Consider the following 19,386-nt stretch of genomic DNA (forward strand, 5'->3'; position numbering starts at 1 on the left):
TTAATTTACTAACTGTGTTCTCCGTTGCTCCCCTGTAATTTTTTGTTGCAAGTGATGTTTTTTCAAACTAAATGTTGACTTTCAGGGTTGATTGTGGTTGTTTCAAACCAGATCTTCACGGTATGCCAGACGAAGATCTCGTGACCAAAGATAATTATTATAATTATAATTATGTTTGTGGTGGTTTTTACTTAAACAATGTCTGGGTTATCACAATCTGTATGACTTACTGACAAATCCCGAATATAAAAGTTATTGGTAACACTTTTGGCCTTTTTCTGTTCTCTTATGTCATGCTCAGGTTGGGATCCCAGGAATCTCAACCAGAGCATGATGTAAGAGCAAAATGGCCACCGTGTGAATATGGTAAATTGTCCCACAAGCACAGCCTGGGCAAAGGAGAGGGTAATACTTTCATTCCTTATTAATGATGGTATAGACTATAGAGCATTAAGAGCCGGGGTCAGGAAAGGACATTCAGCGGTTTCTACACAGCTTTCCCTTCCAAGCGCTCATCATGTGGCAAGATGTTCATAGCTCACCAGTGCCACCTGCTGTTCAAGGCCTAGATGACTATTTGAGTGACACAACGGCGCCATAGTACAGTTGTTTCAGCCTGTCGCCCCTTTCATTTCAGCTCAACTAAACACTGGTACTGGGAGACAATTTATTAAGTCAATTTAATATTCGGTTGCTTACAATAACCTTCATAAAGTTAGTGACCCACCACTACCAGGGCCTTGGCCCCTAACACTTCCCACCACAGTTAGGACAGCCGCAAAACCCAACTAATCTTTCACCATCAACTTAAAACACACTTCTTCAATCAATATCTGAAATGAAGGGGGGGAAACTAACCTTTGTACTGTCTTTTACTATCATGCTCTTTTCCACTAAATAATCTGCCTTGCCTATATTACTAGCTACTATACTATGTCTCTACTAATATGCACTCAAGACTGTTGCGCCCAAGTCTCAACAATGTTTGATGAACATTGTTACTTAGCTGAAAGAGTTGTACCCTTCCTGCTGACCTGTTGTAAGTCGCTTTGGATAAAAGTGTCAGCTAAATTACAAAATCTAAATGTAACACTACCAGGGCCTTGGCCCCTAACACTACCAGGGCCTTAGTTGTTAGTGTTAGGGGGTTTGATTGCCACTGCAGGCCACCTACGCTATAAATAGATGTTCTCCTGGTACTTTAAGGATGATAAAGGTGTATACCAAACAGCATATGTTATGTTGATATCTTCCTTTGACATTTTCTGACGAGGCCAAAACACTGCTTCAATGAATAGCAATACACCTCAATGGGTTGCCAGTTGTCAAATGTCAGCTGGACTCTTTAATTTTTTTGTTACCAAAAATGCTAAATTCATGATTTCATCCATAAAGAAAATCCATTTTTCAAACTGTCCCAATTACTTTTGCCAGTGCCTGTATGTAATCTGTCAAATGCACAAGATTTTTTTATACATCTAATAAGTAGTAGTAATGCCTTTACTACTCTGCTGTTAAAGTGTTTAAGCCCATTTTAATTAAACTACATGTGTAATTTATTGATGTACTAACTAAGATGATCCATCACGTAATATGAGGGCTGTGTAGACTCAACCATATCAATTACATGGAATAAAGTCCTTGTTCCTTTGAGCCAACATTCACATGGTCCTAATTCCAAATGATCCAAAATTCTACTTAGTGCAAATTAAAGAGATAGTTCAGATTTTTGGAACCCTAGCCCGGTTTCCTACTAGACTGTGATCCGAGCATAATGTGGTGTCGAAGTGACATAGAGCATACAGCCAAGGGATACAGTATCAACAACTTGTTAATTCGTAGCATATTATCGATTGATTGACAGAGTCCTTTCACAGCACAATCCATGCTGAGAATCCTTATACTAGTTCCGGCCGGTTAGGCACAAAACTAATGCAAAGTCACACACCTGTCTGTACAAGCTGACTGAGGCTCACTGAAATCTACTTTGTGTGCGCTGTGTGGAGTAAATTTCAAATGTTCCTAAAATCAAGTACTCACCGGATTCACAGTCGCTGACAGAGTGCGAGTGGTCAGTGGGCACATCCTGGAACTTCACGGGCACATACAGCGGCTCACTCTGCAGGAACAGAGACAAGACGTCCGTTTGCAATGGGACCCTTAATTTGTGTAGTTTTCAGTCTTCCAACATGGCTGCCCGTAACATAGCAACCGTTGTTTTGTACATGGCAATGCAAGAGACAATGGTTGCTATGTGCAAAACAACTGGTTGGCATGTGTTGATTTATGAGAAATATATCAACAAAGATTGAATTAATCTGTGTCTTATTACTGGATCTTGTACAGGCCACCAGTGGAACAGTAATATCATGCTTTTCCAGTGTTTACCTTTATTTATTTTTCGTAATATATAATATTCTTTTATTTTAAATATTTCATCTCTGTGTGTCCACTAGCCACAGAGAGATGTCCGGGTGCATGCTAGCCTAGCTTAACACAAGGACTGGACGCAGTAGGGAGAAGCTAGACTAGCTTAGCATAAGGACTGGAAGCAGTAGGGAGCAGGTAGCCTAGCTCTGTGAAATGTGAAGAAATACAACTTCCAATGACTCCAAACCTGACACAGAGATTCAATCGATATCAATGTTCTTGTCGGACTCTGGGGAAGATGGCAAATACGTGTATTTCCCAACATGTTGGAGTGTCCCTTTAAGTATAGTTCAATACAGAGTACCAAACTGATTCCATTACTTTTACGGGACAGTATAGACTTGGACCATTTGCTTGTAGTCATAATTTGATTAGATTACATGTATTGTCCTTGCACAAGTACAAGTACAGAGTACAATGAAATGAAGTTGGCATCTAACCAAAGTGCAAAGTAGCAGTCAAGTGCATAGCAGTATACAGTAGAACATGTCAATATATGGAGTATATATGACAAAGGTACAAAGTAGATGTTAAGCTAATATATGTACAGTATTATTATATACAGTGGTACAAGTATGAATACACTATAGAGTAAACCATACTAGCTGGTAATAAGAGTAGGTGTGGCTATATATACAGATACATGTATACAGTGTAGGTATATATATATATATATATATATATATATATATATATATATATATATATATATATATACAGACACCCAAACACACACAGATATACTAGGGCCTAACAAACAAATTGTTTGGTTCCTGTTGGTTGTCAGTTAGTGGGTAGGTAGGGAATTTATTTTATTTTATTATTATTATTATTATTATTATTATTATTATTATTATTATTTTCCACTGCAACTATGGATAGGGAATCTTTTAATTTTATTTTATTTTTCACGACAACATGGATGCATGTACTCTGCCAGCATGTTTAATATCCATATATTGTTGCTTTTATACGGAATGTGGTTAAAATACAAAGACACTGTACTACAAGAGTACAATGTACAAAGGTAGTAGTATTAAAAATGCCACCCCTAAATACTACTCACTAAATATCCCGACATCAGAGAGCTGTGCAAATATTGTGAAATACTTGCTTTTTATATATTCTCATTCTTGACATGGACTGCACTTTTTTACTAAGATTTAATTAAACTGCATTGTAAAAATAATTATAATATTTATAAAAAAAAATAAAAGAAAAATGTATAAACTCATAAAATATATTTGGGTCACACATAAATCAGCAGGGTCGGTCGGCAACTGGAACCAAACTATTTTTTTTGTTAGGCCTAGGGACATGTATAGTGCTATCATATAATGTTACTGTATATGGATAGACTATAGATTGAGGAAGTTATGAGTACATTGACATAGGTAATAATAATAACAATAATAATAATAATAATAATAATAATAATAATAATAATAATAATAATAATAATAATAATAATAATAATACTAATAATAATAATAATAATAATAATAATAATAATAATAATAATAATTTAGTTTTATATAGCGACTTTCATAAGACCCAAGGTCGCTTTACATAGGGGGAAAAAACAAACAAAAGTAACAAACATAGTGGACAGACACAACATACAAAGTGGGAAATTAGGGGTTAAAGGCCAAGTTAAAGAGGTGGGTTTTAAGGAGTTTTTTGAATGAGTCCAGAGTTGGGGCGTTCTACAGGGGAGAGAGTTCCAGGGGGTGGGAGCTTCCACACTGAAAGCTCTGTCCCCAAAGGTCCGCAGTCTGGTTCGGGGAATGGAGAGCTGACCAGTGTCTGTGGATTGCAGGGACCGTGACTGAGTGTAGGGGTGGAGGAGGTCAGTGAAGTACTGAGGTGCCAGAGCGTGGAGGGATTTGTAAGTGAGCAGGAGGGTGAATGAATGAATGAGGGATTTGGGGATTTGATGGGGAGCCAAAGTTCATATGGTATGGAGTGAGTGTGTAAGAGAGAGAGAGAAAGAGAGAGACTAAACTAGAACTGTTCAATTGTATAAGAGGTGATATGATGATATTTTTCTCCATTACATATCTAATGGCTTGCATGTGTCTCTAGGTATCATATTTTAGTATTGGGAAAATATAGGATGATCCCGACCTTTGCCTGATTTTGGCCCAGTATGCGATACCAGTGTTGATATTGGTGCATCCCTGCCTTCCACGTGTATGGCATTCACAGGAACATGCATTAAACTGCCAGTGACAACAAACAGATCGAAGGATGTTGCAGTGACATACTTACCAGAGAGTTGTTGATCCTGGTGTCAGTGGTGCAGGGGGCAAAGTACGCTTCAGCATCTGAAAACTGCAAAAACAGAGGCAATTCAAACCAAGGTTAGGGGCAGTTTACGTTCATTCAGGAAGTGTATTATAATTTTTTTTAAATTGTAGGAAGATGTGGCGACACTCAGGCTAAAATTCCTCAATTTATTTATTCTAATCCAAAAACAATATGGTCTGTCGACCTCCATTAGATGAACTTTTAACTTTTATTTATTTTAAACTCAACCCCATTTCATATCCCCTGTTGTTCTTAAATGGAAGTTTCAGGATTTTAGCGCCAACAACGAGTATACTCGTTATTTGATCGTTTTTCCTTTTTTTCGATATTTGTATTCATTATTCATCCAGGGACCTTTAGGCGAGTCAATATATGGTTTAACCCCAAAAAAATTGATACAAAAGGTTTTTCAATGGATTCTGGTAGTATTGGGCGTGCTAAATAACATACTAAAAGTCGACCAAAATCGACCCCTCCGAAAGCAGTCATTTCCAAGATGGCGTCCCAGATGGCGCCGGGGCGATTAAAATGGCTATATCTCAAATTAAGAAAATGGTGCAAAGGATTTCTCAACTGATTCTGGTACCTCTGGGCATGATCACTAACATACTAAAAATCTAGGAAAATACACCTTCCAGAAAGGCTTCATTTTCAAGATGGCGTCCAAAATTGCGGCTGGCCAAGCTTAAAATGGCTATATATATGTCAATATAAAAATTATATAAATGATTGTCATTTGATTCTGGTACCCCAAGTACCCCTAGACATACTTAGGAACATACTAAAGTTTTAGGGAAATACACCTTGCGAAGAGGCTTAATTTTCAAAATGGTGTCCAAAATGACGACTGGGAGCTTAGAATGCCTGTATCTCAAATGGGAAAACATTTCTAAAGGATTTATAAACTGATTCTGGCACCTCTATACATTAACAACGAGCAAAATATCTAGCTAAATATATCTGCTAGGAATGCATCATTTGCATCATCAAAATGGCTGCCTGTAGCTTATTTTGGCTAAAATTAAAATTGGTTATTATATTCAACCTAGAAAGCTGGCTTTGGTGTTGAACACAAAATAAATGACCCACTTATTGTGGTCTTTAGGCCTACTCATCATCATCTTCAGGATCCTCTGGGAGAAACTTGTTATGTGGATTGTCACATTCATGAAGTTGACATGGTCCACAGACAGTAGTACAAGGTAGTCCATATTTTCTGCATGAGCAGCGAAGTGTCTTGCAGGCAGTGGTACAGTTACAATGAATGACCTTCAAGAGACTGTCTGGAGCAGCATTCATTGTTGACATGAGTGGGACAAATCTATTGTCCTGCAGGTTCCAGCCCCAGTCTAGAGCATCTATACCATCATCTGTTCCCATCCAGACCATGACCTGGTAGTATGCTCTACGACAGTGGAATTTGGTAGCAGATTCAGTTGGTGGTAGACGTTCAGGCGTTACCGTTGATGAAGCTGAGACAACCTTCTTGCTGAAAATGTTATATCTCATTTTTGCAAGCAAATCTGTGCACTTTCCACCAAAAAAGACAGCCATTGCTTGGCACCCAAGGTCATCGATCACATCTGTTGTCTGGTTTGGTACAGTGAATGCATTGGCACAAGCCTGAAGGACAGGATCCCCTTTTACAAGTTTTTGGAATGCTGTCTTTTTGCCAACTCCGAAGATCCGGGAAGTTGTGTCACAGCATGGATGAACAGCAACTGAGAACACACATCCTGTCCGAGTACTTCTTTCAAATGGTTTATGGCGTACACTTTAAAACTGCCATCAGCTTTCGACTTGTCTGATCTGAAATAAAGGCCCTTGCTATCTCTCTGTGCATAGTAAAGAAGTAAGACGAGGAGATCAGTATCTTCTCCAATCAGCGTTGTGGTGTGAAGAAAAGATGATCCCACTGCGGCCCTTACTATGTCTACATCAGCATCTCCAAGTGAATTGACCACAGTGCAATCCCGTTCTTTCAGTTCATCACTTATCATGTGGATCAGTTTCTGTTTATTCAGATCTCTTGACAGGAACTCCTCCTTCTTACCTGAGAACTCTGTCTCAGCAGTGAAGTTGACAATGGGATGAATATTGTTTCCTCTTCTTTGATGTGTGTTGTCTTTAATGGATGGCCCATCCTCATAGCCATCAAACACAATGGTTGTAGCTGAGCCATAATGTTGGATGGTGAAGTCTGCATATGACTGTGCAATTTTACCATAGCTTTGTCCGTGCTTCCATTGTATTCGGTGAAGGAGTGAACCACCATCAAGAACATAATGCTCCGTTTCTGGTACAGAATCTAGGATTGCATCACTTGCATGATCACAGATCGCGTGCGCTAGTTGTGGTTTATCAGATTTGCGGAAGACGTTTCCGGCTTCAAAGAGGGCAGGAGGGAAAGGACTGAGTTCGTAACGCATAACCTCCTCCAATGACAGCTCTCCAGTTTGGGAGACAATAAGGAAACGTTGAAAAAGAAGTGCAGAATCAATGATTCGATCAGGAGCAACCTTGATAGACGATTTTTGTCCAAGGGTTATGGCTTTATCCTTTCTACTAAATGAAAATGTGAATGCCGGCTGTCCGATCATTTTGTGCATGATGTTGCGTCCAACAGTCATAATCATGCACGTTCACTCCATCCTCAGCGACAACACCTGTAACAACATTCCTTAAAGAAGAGTCTGGAGAGAAAGGTGAACATATAGCAACTTTTCATCCTTGCCTCTGTTGAATCCTTGTGCTGTTCTGATGTTGTGTATGTCTGGTTTGAGAACTCCTGCATTGCGGTGTTATACTCTGATGTTATGCCCTTTGACATTGTCCAAAGGGATCTCTGATTGTCGGTCATTCCACTTCCATGTGTCATCCCTCCTGTAGTCTTCAATGACCTCATCAATGTTGTTTCGATTACAAGATCTGAGCTGAGGCCTGCCCATGATTGGCTGCTGCGACGGATAACATGAAAACCCTTTTCAAATTGTCTGAAGACATCTGGGTGGTTGATGTGAAGCTGACTCATCTCTTGGACATAAAAGTGTGCCGATTTCAAGTAATTGTAATGCCCAGCCGCAGCGAATATCGGCATGCATTCAGAAACAGCGCGTAGGTGCAAAAGCCAGGAACCTGTGCGATCTGCTGTTATCAGTGACCTAGCAACTTCTAACATGTGTTGGTAATTTAGCCACAACTGACTAGTTTTGGATCTAGCACACAGTTCCATCTTCCTTTTTCCCAGCTCTTCATTTATTGTAATGAGGGTCTCTGATGTGAACACTGTTTCCAATGGCATTTCACCCTTAACTATTGAGGTATACATTGCTTCAGACTGTTCAACCATTGCTGCAAATTCATGACTATCATCTACCATTTCTGATATTATCATGCGGTTAAGACATTTGTCAACCAGAAGATGGCCACGGAATGCTCTCTGAACTGATTTGCCTGTCATCATATGGGCTACTGAGTTCTCCCCATAGACTACCCCTAGAATGTCCTTAAGTCCTGTACCGTCCATCAGTGTACCAATTGCTCCTAGCAAATTCATAAATGTGTGAAATCCTCCTAGGAGCAGGACAAAGGACTTGAGGTGACTGCACTGTGGTGAATCTAGGATTATCTCTGCTGCTTTCCAATATAGGGGTTGGTCAAATGTAACTACTGGGGCAAGGTGGTGTTTGGATGCCAGACCACAAATGAACTCCAGTGTTGACAGAATGCATGTTTTGTCTCCGGAGTACATGTCTATCATTGGTAAGTAACTCACTGAAGACTGCCCTGGATGTTCATCTCCCTTATGAATAATGTGCATCATCCCCTGCCAACCAGGTGCAGGCTGTTTGAAATTGAACGATAACTCCCAAATAACACCGCCAGGTCAGACACGTCCAGGCATGCCCAAACACAGGACTAGGTCAGAAAAGAAAGAAAGAAACTGATTCAGAAAAAGAAGGCTTCAACGATGGTAGTTTGGGAGCTGGAGAGTGCAAACACCTCTAACTATAACAACTATAATGGTCAAAAAGAAGGCTTCAACTATGCTAGCTTGAGAGCTGGAGAGTGCAAACACCTCCAAGTTTCTTTAAAGGGGAACTATCTTATAAATGGCCTTTTTGAGTGTTTAGCATTGTTTCCTAGCTATGTGAACTTATATTAATATGATCTATGTCTCAAAATTCTCATATTGGCGCATTCTTCCAATTCTCCTCTCACAATATTCACCCTCACTGAACTGAGTCATTTGAAAATGTGCGCGATTTGTGATGTCAGAGAGACACCGCTGCATGATAATGTTCAGGCGAACCAGGCGCCGGCGCAGTAACTTACCATTGTGGTTGGAGCCCAGGCTCAAAACGGCTTAAGATCTTGAGGTAGAAAAATGCTGTTTTTGAGGACTGGATTAGAAATACAAAACAATGAATAAAAAAATATATATATATTACAGAGGTGTTCCATAGACTCACAGGAATTGTGTAAAAGTGCCCAAATAGTGAAAGAAATAGTAAAATAGTTCCCCTTTAATAGTTGTCATACAGAAGTACAGAATACTTTTATACAAAATGCTTCTTACTGTTACGCTCCAGAGACTGTGCAAGACAAGATAAGATAAGTATGAAATAAAATAACATAGTATAGTATGTAAATTAGAAGTAAAAAAAAAAATAAAAAAAATTAGGCCACAGTGTTCAGTATAGACATATGTACAATGTTCGATGCAGAATAGACGTAACTGAGTTACCATATAATATACAATACACAATACTATGCAGTGTACTAATATACAATACTATATAGTGCAAGGCAGAAATGGGATGAGGTGCAATTTAGGTACAATTTACAGTAGATGTACGAGTTGTAGTGCAAATCCTTTATCAATAAATATAAAGTGTGTTTGTGTGATCTAAAGTGTGGAGAGTGGGTGCTGCAGTGTGTTGTTTGTTTAAGTGAGTGTGTGCGTGTGGGTGTGTGTGCTGTGTGCATTTGATGGTTGTTGCATATTGTTTATTGTTCGTTTAGCAGCCTGATGGCCTGGGGATAGAAGCTTCTTCTGAGTCTTTCTGTGCTCGCCTTAAGACTCCGGTATCGCTTGCCTGACCGCAGCGGTTCAAAGAGGCAGTTGTTCGGGTGGCTCGAGTCCTTAATAATTCTCTTAGCCTTCCCCCTGCACCGCTTGTTGTAAATGTTCTGGAGGGTGGGAAGCCCCCCTCCAATTGTGCGTTCGGCTGAACGTGTCACTCTTTGTAGTCTGCTACGGTCTTGTGCAGTGCTATTCCCAAACCAGGAGGTGATGTTGCCAGTCAGGATGCTCTCTATTGTACATGAGTAGAAGTTCCTAAGGATCTTCTGACTGACTTGGAACTTCCTTAGGCGCCTGAGGAAGTAGAGGCGTTGTCGTGCCTTCTTCACAACACTGTCAATGTGTGTGGTCCATGTCCTCTAACTATAACAACTATAATGGTCAAAAAGAAGGCTTCAACTATGCTAGCTTGAGAGCTGGAGAGTGCAAACACCTTTTTTAGTAAGCTATTTGTATTTGTATAGTCATTTTAAGCTCCTGGGCGCCAGTTTGGACGCCATCTTGAAAATGATGCCTTTCCGGAAGGTGTATTTTCCTAGATTTTTAGTATGTTCACAAGCATGTCTAGAGGTACCAGAATCAAGTGAAAAATCATAGTTATATATTTTTTTCTATTGAGATATATAGCCATTTTAAGCTTGGTCTGCCGCCATTTTGGACGCCATCTTGAAAATTAAGCCTTTCTGGAAGGTGTATTTTCCTAGATTTTTAGTATGTTAGTGAACATGCCCAGAGGTACCAGAATCAGTTGAGAAATCCTTTGCACCATATTCTCAATTTGAGATATAGCCATTTTAATATCTCCACCGCCATCTGGGACGCCATCTTGGAAATGGCGGCTTTCGGGGGGGGTCGATTTTGGTCGACTTTTAGTATGTTATTTAGCACGCCCAATACTATCGGAATCCATCGAAAAACCTTTTGTATCAATTTTTTTTGGGTTAAGTGCTTTTTTTTCATAGATTGACTCGCCTACTTGGTGTTACCATAGGGAATGAGTCTGAGATCGCCAAAGTGCAATACCGGCCGCATCCAGCTAGACGGCGGTATCGAGCACCCTTTGGAACCTTGTATCTTGGCCTGTGCAACGGTCAAATGTCACCGGGCTCACTTTCCTTTGTCGGGCCAGTCTAGCGGTTCTCCCGGTTGCATTGAAGCGCGTCAAATATCCCCGATCCATATGTTGTGGTGGGTTATGTCGTGGACTAAATGGACATCGGATGTACCAGATGGCGATCAAACAATTGGAATATTATTTTTGGAATACTCCCGATCACAGGTAAGGACTATCTTGAAACTTGAGAAACTTGAAACTATCTGACGTCAATTTTAGCTTGATCGTGCAATGCTTTTATACCGATCGGGCTGATAAGCGTTTTTAGTGTTCAATACGAATGCTGTTACTGGCAATCAAATAATCAGAAACGACCTTTAGAATTTAGGTATAAGGCTATTACTCAGCCCTTCGGGAATTACCCCAGACCACGCTATAACCATACTTATATTCACCACGGTATAACACTGGAACGTATGGATGAAGAAATTAATTATTTTTCGCATATTGAACGATAGATAGGTGTTGTCAAAATGGGCCATAGTATTGTATCCATAGCTAGAATATAGAATATAGTTATAGCTCTACAAACAAGGTGACGCACTTAGGGCTGGGCGATATGGCCTAAATATGATATCACGATATTTTCTGACCTTTCGGCGATACACATCACGATGTTTTTCTTTTTTACCCCAAACAATTCATTATGAGGCTTACCAAGACAGTATTTGAGTTTGCAAGCTAACATTAAAGACAAAATAAAATACCCATGCATTTAGCATTTTTATATTAGATTTAGATTATTAGATTATATATTGCATATGAGATATATGATTTAGATATGAAATATGATGAATTGAAAATGGGGGACCCTGATGTAAACAAGACTAAAGTCTTTCTCTGGTCTGCATCCCCTTAACAATTGTATGTATTGAGCTGTACTGTACCCATTCTGCAATATGTTAAAGTTTTAAATCAATCAATCAATAAATAAATAAATAAATAAATAGCATTTTAGCATTTTTATGAAACTACTGTATATATGTATGTCTCTAAATGTTTTGATGAATTGAAAATGGAGGACCCTTATGTAAAAAAGCCGAAAGTCTTTTTCTGGTCTTCATCCTCCTGTACTGTATTGTACCCATTCTGCAACCTTTTAATACAGTTTTCATTCATTCATTCTGACGGAAACATAATCATTTTGATTGACAGTCGAGTCTGCCAATGACGTCACACGGCTTGCACCCGCCCTGCTGTTCTTAGCACCAATCGTCAAGCGTTATTATTTTTTGACTTCCTGAATGTCCCGTGTGCTGAACATCAACAAAGCTACTAACGTTAGCTCCCCGCGGCCGTCGAGTAGGAGACCAGTGCTTCACAGGATGACTAAATGAGGCATAATGATTTTACTACAACGAATGTTATAATAAAAGCCTTTCCATACATCTGTCTGATTGAAAACGTTATTAACAGACCGCGGAATGGGCATATCTCAGCACAGGCTGAGATATGAACGAGTAACGTGTGGACAGATTGACGCGACACAATCCTCTTGGGCAAAACATCACGATATCCACGATACGTTGAAAAAGTGTATCGTTAATGAACTGTACCCGATATTTATATAATATCGTCATATCGCCCAGCCCTAGACGCACTCCTATCTTTTAAAGCGTGGCAGTGCTAGAACGGGGCCAGACTAATCGCTGGTGGTCAATGAGTTAATATCAATAGCTGACAGGAAATAAGCGGTTCAAGCTGTTTCGTAGCAATGCAATTAACCTATCTCACGCCCTCTTTTCTCCATCCTCCAATCACCTCCAAGCGTTGTTTGTCCAAAGAAAACAATTGTTTGTCCGAGGAAAGCAACAGTTGTGATTGGAGGATAAAGAGGGTGGGGCTTGAGGTCAATTCCACTGCAACCTTCTATTGATAACAAAGCCCCTTTTAGAATAATAAATAAATAAAACATTACTGTGTTAGCATTTGTTAGCACTACAGAGCAAGTCAAGGAAACAGTTTCTCTTGACATTGCATTCCATTTACTCTGATAAGCTGTAGTTATAGTAAGAATAAGTTAATAGGTCTGCATGTACTTGTATGAGATTTGGAGAGAAATTATTTGACTTTCTCTAGCAACGTAATAAAGGTTCCTGCCAATTTCTCAGGAACAACAAAAATGCTGTCGTGAAAACGTTTTGAATGTCACAACAGGGGGCTTGGTTCGTTATAAGTTTGTGTTCTAGAAATCCTGAACCGTCCCTTTAGCTCCAAAACAACTTATTGCCCCCTTGTGGCAGGAGCCTGTTATGTTATTTGTACTACATACAAATGCGGATCGTCTCCTTTGCGGGCTCCCAGCACACTGCTGCCTCCATGGTCGCCACAGCAAGAAGCCCAGCAGGTAGAGCACGAACATGGAGGTCTTGGTGAACGTGCTGAAGAAGGGTTTGTTGTAATCCTGCCGCCTGAATATGTACTGAGAGCAGAAAAGAACACAAAGGTATTGGGATTTTCAACGCTCAGACTCCAATAACAATTTAACAAATTTTCATCTGACATCATAATGATCAATTCCAACCAGAATCTGGTCAATTAGACCACTAATGAGTTGTTAGCACCTGAGGAAGCGGAAGCGAAACGTGTTGTGCAAAAAGAAAATCAGTCCTGAGGAGTGTGCGGTCCCTTCTTTTGAAGGTTTTCTTCTTTTAGCTTTATCGCTCTTGCGCTGACCTGCACCTCCAGTCGGGGTCCAACTAGATGTGCACAAGTCTTATTTAGTTTAGTTCACTAATGAGTTGTGTTTTGTTTTTTTCAAGCAGTCAAGTTCGCTGCAGCTCTCCCATCCAGGATTCAATCCTACGTGCCTTTGCAACAGATATAGACTAGAGTTGTTCCGATACCGATACCAGTATCGGAAAAGCCGCCGATACTGGCTAAAATGCTGGTATCGGTATCGGCGAGTACCCTCTAATGCTGCGCTCCGATACCATATGACGTAATTTATCAACAACACTGTGGTCTGTTGAGTAAGCATTATAAAACAAACGTGTGCTTAATCGATTAAAGTGTCAATGCCATTTGTCATTTTAACAGCAGATACTTTCTTAAATGTCATCGTCCCGACAGAGCGGTGTTGACGGGGAGCTCATGGGTTCGCTTGGTGGCTGGTGTTATTAGCATTGAACAGCTAACCGAAAGCTAGCTTTAACATTACCTTGGCTAAAGTTGGGGCTATTCATATAATCCAGCAATAATGGCTGCAGACCTGCAAGCAAAGTACAGCAAGTTGGCAAAGGAGTATTCGTTAAATCACAATGTCACCAGTAACGTTACAGTCTTTTCATATACCGACAGCTCATGCTATGCTAACTTAGCTCACGTTGGTGTCGTCATTGAGACCACCTCGCGTACACAATTAATGACATGTTGCGGACAGCCATATCGGTGACAATGTTTAGCTTTTAGTGCCAAATGATAAGAGTCTGAGGCGGAGTCTCAAAAGAGAATGTTGAATATTTATTGTGCAAAAATCACAACAGATCGACTGCTACTGAAACGGAGCCTTGTAGACAGACTGAGTAGGGTATATCTGCAGAGCCAGTGGGTAGCGAGTGCAGCAACGTATAATGTCCGTGTGGATCATTGGAGTAGGGTATATCTGCAGTGCTGAAGCCCCATACTCATTGATTAATGATACTAATACAAATCTATACAATCACCTGTTGTTGAATAAATACCATTACTTTCTAGTTATTACAAAAAAACAGTATATATAAAACAGTATTTGTTAAAAAAAAAATTATATAATATTTTTTTTTTTACATGTATGCACTGGTATCGGATAAGTATCGGTATCGGCCGATACCCAAAGCTTAGGTATCGGAATCGGATCGGAAAGGAAAAAATGGTATCGGAACATCTCTAATATAGACCGTTACCAAAACATAAAATATATCCTTTTTAGCAGATAAAGGCCCTCCCTCTAACTTATTTACTTCTGTAATGATGACCATGCTCTGCAGCCAGGCCTGCGAGGGGCCAAAGGCACGTGGCAGGTAGTGTTGGGGCCCTTACCGAGGTGAGCTCGGAGGAGGCCACCCATATGACATCCACCAGCAGCAGGATGACCACCCCCAGGGCCATGCGCCTCCGCTGGGCCGCTGAGCTGCCCTGAGAGCCCATCCGGTTCATGATGAAAACCCACACCATCTGGACACTGCTGGGTCACACACACACACACACACACACACACGCGCACACTTTATTTTAGTTGAAAAGAGGCAGAAATGCTCATATTTTCTCAGTGGTTATTCAGATATGACAGTACCTTTTAAATCCTTTCTAAGGACTCTTCAATGGGTTCTCCTGTGAGGCCTCTTCAGTCAGGCAACACACTGGAAGTGTCAAAGTAGATAACAAACTTGACTTTAGTACAAGTGTTATCCACAGTGTAGTTCTTCCACACTCTGTTTCTGAGGTGCTGGGGTTGTGCAAGACTGAACATTGCCGCTGGGGTGAAAATCCATTCAGAGCCAAGACAGATAAGAATAAGATACAGTGAGGCACAGGCTAGGTGTGGTGGGAAAACAAATATGATTTAGCCTAAACTAATAGGCTTCTGACACCCCAAAACAGGCCTGTACAATATGAAGTTTTACCTTGTGAAAAAAGGCAATTTGGTCTTGGCCCCGGGTCTCTCCCAGTCTGTAGGATGTTTAGTGCAACGTAGAACAGCTCAGAGGCTTGGAAAAGGACCAACATGGGGTTTCACTGAAAAGCAGCACCTGCAACAAATATGGAGAGACAGTTGGCTACGCTGTTCCTGTTTTAGTATTTAAGAGAGACATGTATGACATGTGCGGTGGACACTAGGTACTAGCAGGCACTCCGCGCTCTGCACCAACAGCCTCGAACCACAAACTCTCCACTCACCAGCACCATGTGAGCAAGTATGTTTTTTTTTTTGATCCACTTTTTCTCCCATTTTCTATATTTTCTCCCATCCCAATTTCGTATCATCCAATTCAACCCTCCCCTGTCACGAATGCTGTTTCTTGCCTCCCACAAGCCGGCTGCAATGTGGACTAAGTCATACATAGCACAAGTCCCCTCCTGTACTTGAGGTAACAGCAGTCGCATCTTTTCACCTGCGCAGCTCGATCTCACAGTGGCGAGGAGTAACGCGTGGGAGGCTCACGCTGCCCCCGACACTTCCTGATTCTACTGCGCAGGCGCACCAACCGACCTGTAGGAGTCGCTGGTGATGAGCAAGTATGTTAAACACCACTTATTGTTCATCCTGCCACCTGAATTCAGGTGGAAAAGTGGGGGTATTTAATTTAGGAGTGAGTTTACACCGAGGCGCTACCTTTGCAAGGTTTCACCGTAGTTACACACACAACAAAAGGTCCATGGCTGGACCCAGGATGTTGCAAATACATGGTAACTATGGCTTCAGCACAGTGAGCCCCCGGAAAACAGTCCTGGTCCATTAATGCAGGTTCTGTAGTATAGCCTGGCTTTGCTCACATCTACAGAATGCAGTATATATCTATGGAGATTAAATCCAGATGCATGAAGGAATGTACTGTATCTCAGGCTGGTGCGCCTGTACAGCATAGAGAGAGGGAGAGGGACTAAACTAGAACTGTTAAACTGTATAAGTGTTTGGAAAGTTGGCCTAGACTAGAGGTAGAGAGGCAGATTGGTAACCAAATGGATGTGGGGTTGCATCCTCTGAACCAACAGAAGGATATTTCTAACTATGATCTGGTAACTAACTAGTAGGTGGCTGCTATAATAACTGCACTGCCCACCACCTGAGCAATGTACTGGACCCCAATTGTTTAATAAGGGGTGCTGAACTGCAGGCAACATCTCATTTCCTGAGGAAATGTGTAGGCTGGGTATCTGGGAGGGACAGCAGGGTAAACACAGATGCAACAGTAATAATGGGCTATTCCCATCGTAGACAACAGCAGGTGAAGACTGTAATTAACTAGCAGGTGATTATTATTATTAAAAGACAACCGTGGCATGAGGACGGGACTGTAACATTAAGGTTCTGCAAGAGTTAAACGTGTTCGCTAACGTTAAGACAGTCTGCTTCAACAGAACGTCAGCCAAAGAACAATTGTTTACGTTGCAGCAGGATGACATCAGATGTCTGTCAAGCATAGCTAGCTTTACATTTGTAATCATATTTAGAACACTGTCGAATCAAAGCTGGTCCCAATGGCGTTGCAACGTTAATTATATGAGACTGGACCAAGCCAAAACGTCAAGCTAACGTTACAATTATTTAGACTGTGTATGTCTTGGCTAGTAGTCGTTAGCTAGCTAATACCTGTACATGCTAGCTAACAACCTTGCCAGATTAATTTATTAGATGATCAAATAGTTTTGTTTACCTGGGTGGTGGTAGAAATCATCAATTGTATTACCAACATTAAATCCTCGGCTTTTTATAAGTGGGAACATACGAAATACCGATAGATGTACAGTTAAGACGATCAAATTACTTGACAACCAAATGGTTGTAAACATTAGCTGCAAATACTCTCGCTCCTATTTCCCGATCAGGTGACTTCACTTGACTCTCGCTCAAGCTTCTGGGATGTGTAGTCGGACCGAAAGATGATTATGACTTTTATGAGATGATTTTGCGGATTTACAGATTTTTAGTTTCCATAACTTAACCTACTGTACATTAAATTCGCTTTATGTTGTAGTATTAGTATCAGCAGATTGTGCAATTCATATCAATCACTGTTCCATTAACGATAGTGTAATAAATACGTGAGTTATACCAGTAGCAGGAGAAACTGCTACTTAGCAGGGAAACTGCTATTTATCCAGATGCCTGAAATAACCAACTTCACAACCAGGTTTACAAGGAATACCAACTTTATTTAATTTAAGTCCTATGCTAAATAATGATATGAGCTATTAATTAAAACCTATGAGCCATGAAGCCGATACACCTTTCCCTTCTGTGACATGCAGGGCTTAACAGAACCAGAGAATGCAGCAGGTATAGACAGACGTCCCCTAGGTAAATTTATATCACCTCTAAGTGAATCACTCTATACATTACAGCACTATCACATCTATAGGTAAACCCTTCACCTCTAGGTGGAGCACATCTCACAGCACACTTTATATATGGGCAACAACCCTTAGTTTGAACGAGGTACGGTACATACACAATGCACAACAATAGTCACACACACACTTTATCCGACCAGCTCTGGTCCATGTGAATATCTAGGGCATCGCCTACCGCTATCAGCCCACACTCTCGCTGTAAATCCTCCGCCACCTCTCTCGCTTGGTACGGCCTCACGTCTAATAAGACACTTTATTACAACACCTAAGTAATTCATACAGGTACTAGGGGTCTCTAATTGGGGGGACTAATCGGACCCCGTAAAGGTCGTCTGCAACCGTAACTCAGTCACCCTCTTATATGAGGCACGCAATTATGAACATGCATACGTCCTATTACAGTAACCCACGTCAAAACACCCTCTTTAAGAGGCACGGCACGTTATACAAAGGAGATGCCTAATCACACACACGGCCCGCTAATCACACTCCCAAATAGGCACTGGTAGATAATGGATCAATTGTACACACTAATTATAGCAGACCCCCCCAGGTCCGAATTACCCCTCCCTCTTGGTTCCCCTGTTCCCCTTCAATGGGTCACACAATATCTATACAACATATACCAGCCTGGGCTATATAATAAATAGGGCATATAAAAGGACTAGTCGAATATGCAGGTTAATTAAGGGCACGATATCATACAGCTAAGGTAACTAGAAAATACACAATATCCCATATACAATATATATATATACAGTAGGCCTACACAGTTATAAAAATAGACTGTAATACAAAATCCTATACTAAGTGCAAATGTGGGTAACAGTGGACTTAACTCGCCGCACGGCGCGACCCCCCCCGAGGGTCGACGCTTTGGACCCCGTCCAACTCTCCGGACGAATGTTCCGGCACACGGTGGTCCTCCAGGATACAGTTGGGTTTGTCACCTGGTAACGTACTCGGTGTCCGCGAGGACGAGCCAAGTATTAAGTCTTTTGGGAGCGATGTAACTCAGACCCTCTATGTCCCATCCCTACCTATCTCCAGGAGGGTAAGCCTCCCCTCCTCTCGCTACCGGGAACTATGGACGGCTATCTAACTTCTCTTCATCGCCGGCGGATAACTCTCCACGATCGACCCCACCCCCCGGGCCCTAACAGAGTCTGGTTACTGCGTGCGTGCTCCAACCTCGATCTCTGAGTCCCACTGGCTTATCAAACAGTCTCAGCGTCTCAACCCGCACACAATCAGCAACACCTGCGTTCAATAATGAGCCACTTGAGTCCCTGCTCCTGACGTCATCACTTCGGCCCATTCACATCACACTCCCCCCCCCCTTAAAGAAAGGACTCGTCCTCGAGTCCTATGCCGACATGTCGTAGTCTAAAGA

The 19,386-nt window shown here is 41.2% G+C and overlaps 1 protein-coding gene across 4 annotated transcripts in view; it reads right to left on the bottom strand.

Annotated features, from left to right (window-relative positions):
- Window positions 1-17,445, bottom strand: part of LOC311224878 (solute carrier family 35 member F5-like) — a 55,830-nt gene extending 38,385 nt beyond the window's left edge. The window contains exons 1-7 of one of the 4 annotated variants that reach the window (XM_084310015.1): window positions 17,297-17,445; window positions 15,545-15,670; window positions 15,214-15,280; window positions 14,961-15,102; window positions 13,213-13,362; window positions 4,702-4,764; window positions 2,041-2,119 (exon numbers count right to left, since the gene is read on the bottom strand). In XM_084310015.1, coding sequence (XP_084166141.1) covers window positions 2,041-2,119; window positions 4,702-4,764; window positions 13,213-13,362; window positions 14,961-15,095 — 427 coding nt within the window. In that variant the 5' untranslated portion in view covers window positions 15,096-15,102; window positions 15,214-15,280; window positions 15,545-15,670; window positions 17,297-17,445. Of the gene's footprint in view, window positions 1-2,040; window positions 2,120-4,701; window positions 4,765-13,212; window positions 13,363-14,100; window positions 14,144-14,960; window positions 15,106-15,213; window positions 15,281-15,544; window positions 15,671-17,296 lie in introns of those variants that run through there. The other 3 variants (XM_084310014.1, XM_084310016.1, XM_084310017.1) reach the window with 3 other exon arrangements.
- Between the last annotated feature and the right edge of the window lie 1,941 nt (window positions 17,446-19,386).

Source organism: Notolepis coatsorum, assembly GCF_963971535.1.
Source record: "Notolepis coatsorum genome assembly, chromosome: 3".
NCBI classification, from domain to species: domain Eukaryota; kingdom Metazoa; phylum Chordata; class Actinopteri; order Aulopiformes; family Paralepididae; genus Notolepis; species Notolepis coatsorum.